At 46.1% G+C, this 2,248-nt stretch overlaps 1 protein-coding gene across 2 annotated transcripts in view; it reads left to right on the plus strand.

Annotated features, from left to right (window-relative positions):
• LOC102312598 (30S ribosomal protein S18, chloroplastic) overlaps positions 1-2,228 on the plus strand; it is a 5,058-nt gene extending 2,830 nt beyond the window's left edge. For both annotated transcript variants that reach the window (XM_042214183.1, XM_014329542.2), the window contains exon 2: positions 316-2,228. In XM_042214183.1, the coding sequence (XP_042070117.1) occupies positions 1,324-1,869 (546 nt within the window). In that variant the 5' untranslated portion in view covers positions 316-1,323 and the 3' untranslated portion in view covers positions 1,870-2,228. The remainder of the gene's footprint in view (positions 1-315) is intronic.
• Positions 2,229-2,248: the final 20 nt, after the last annotated feature.

Below are 2,248 nucleotides of genomic sequence, written 5' to 3' on the forward strand. Positions count from 1 at the left end.
CTGACTGGTGTTATCTAAAACCTGCAGGACACCGCCCCTCGAGGTCTGGAGTTCGACACCCCTGGTCTATACTGTTGATTGAAAGTTTTGGGGTTTTTTTTAAGGTTACATAGTTAACTCATTCACTGCCAGCCATTGGCAGTGAATGAGTTAAACCCATTGACTCATTCACTGCCATTGACGGCTATAGACGTCAATGGCAGTGAATGAGTTAATAAATCATTTACCATTGTCGCATTAAAATAAACACTGTGAGGCACTGTGTTTATAAGAGTTTTAATTAGTTAATGAATTTTATTCTGTGTTTTCCACCAGGGGAAAACTCCAACAGCCAAAGTCGCTGTAAAATGTTTTGAATAGTTCATAACATTTTCAGTGGTCATTGAAAACAAAGGCAAGCTCAATTTCCCTTGATGGAGGAATTTGGATATATCGCTTAACATAAAAAATCAAGAAGTGAAACTTTGAGTGGAAGCGAAAGCACAGGAGAAAAAGAAGACTCCGAAGTTAGATCGTAACCTAATGATCCAGAATAAACCCGTGTCTCAGCCTCTAAACCAGTGTTTTAGAAGTTCATCCCTAAATTCTCAGTAAGCTTGTTTTTCAACTCTTGTATATCATTGGATGTTCATACCTGGGTGCATAACAGCCACTAGAACAAGATGTACAGTCCAACACGGAATAGAACAGCAAGAGCTGAACTAACTTCAGTTCAGGCAGCGCAAGATGCCCTTCGACCAACACAAGATGCTGTACAGTTCTTTCAGCCAACACAAGATGCTGTTCAGCCCCTTCGACCAACACAAGATGCCGTACAGTTCTTTCAGCCAACACAAGATGCTGTTCGGTTCCTTCCACCAACACAAGATGCCGTTTGGGCCCATCGACCAACACAAGATGCCGTTAGGGCTTTTCAGCCAAGACAAGATACCGTACAGTTCCTTCGACCAACACAAGATGCCGTTCGGTTCCTTCGACCAACACAAGATGCCGTTCGGGCCCATCGACGAACACAAGATGCCGTTAGGGCTTTTCAGCCAAGACAAGATACCGTTCAGTTCCTTCGACCAACACAAGATGGCCTTCAGGCCCTTCAAACAACACAAGACGCCCTTCAGGTAAAACAAGATGCCCTTCGGGCAACGCAAGATGCACTTCGGGCAACACAAGACGCCCTTCGGGCAACACAAGATACCTTTCGGGCAAAACGAGATGACCTTCGGGTCCTTCAGGCAACACAAGATAACCTTCGGCTCCTTCAGGTAACACAAGATGACCTTCGGGCAAAACAAGACGCCCTTCGGGCCCTTCAGGTAAAACAAGATGCCCTTCAGGCACAACAAGATGCCCTTCAGGCAAAACAAAATGCCATTCATGCAAAGCAAGATGCACTTCGGGCCCTCGAGGCAAAACAACATGCCTCTCAGGTCCTTCAGGCAAAACAAGAAGCCATTCGGGCAACACAAGAGGCCCTTCAGGCGAAACAAGATTCTCTTCAGGCAACACAAGATGCCCTTCAGGCGAAACAAGATTCTCTTCAGGCAACACAAGATGCCCTTCAGGCGAAACAAGATTCTCTTCGGGCAACACAAGATGCCCTTCAGGCGAAACAAGATTCTCTTCGGGCAACACAAGATGCCCTTCAGGCGAAACAAGATTCTCTTCGGGCAACACAACATGCCCTTCATGCAGCACAAGATGCCCTTCGGGCAACAGAACATGCCCTTCAGGCGACACAAGATGCCCTTGGGTCAAGACCAGATATCCGTCAGCCTCTTCAGGCAACACGAGATGGTCTTAATGACACTTGTTCACCTTTTGTTGACGAATCAGCAGCAGGTAGCAGTTCTGACTATGAAGAAGTCATGAAACGCATTAATATGGAGTCTGAAACTGTGTTGGATGATGATTAAATAAACTTTAATGAAAATCTGCTCCACTCTCAGCTTATCCTCTTTCACTTCTCCAGTAATTTCAGTGGGCCCTGGAGGACATCCTGCCTCTTGCCTTGTTCTCACAGCATGGTCTCACTGAGCAAAATACCCTGTGCAAACAACGTCGCACAAGTAAACAGCTCACCTGATATGCTGTTAAAGGTCTTCACACCTGTTATTAATGATGATTTTTAATGATGAAACCTGCCTGTACCAGTGCAGTGTGACCGGCCTGGTCTTTTTAATGAAGGCAGAAGGAGACGTGGTTCACAGGACTGTCCCTTGGAACAGGAGGCTGCTGGCCCAACACCACA

This window comes from Haplochromis burtoni, unplaced genomic scaffold (genome assembly GCF_018398535.1).
Source record: "Haplochromis burtoni strain Fernald_Lab_line unplaced genomic scaffold, NCSU_Asbu1 Contig_527, whole genome shotgun sequence".
In the NCBI taxonomy this organism is placed as follows: domain Eukaryota; kingdom Metazoa; phylum Chordata; class Actinopteri; order Cichliformes; family Cichlidae; genus Haplochromis; species Haplochromis burtoni.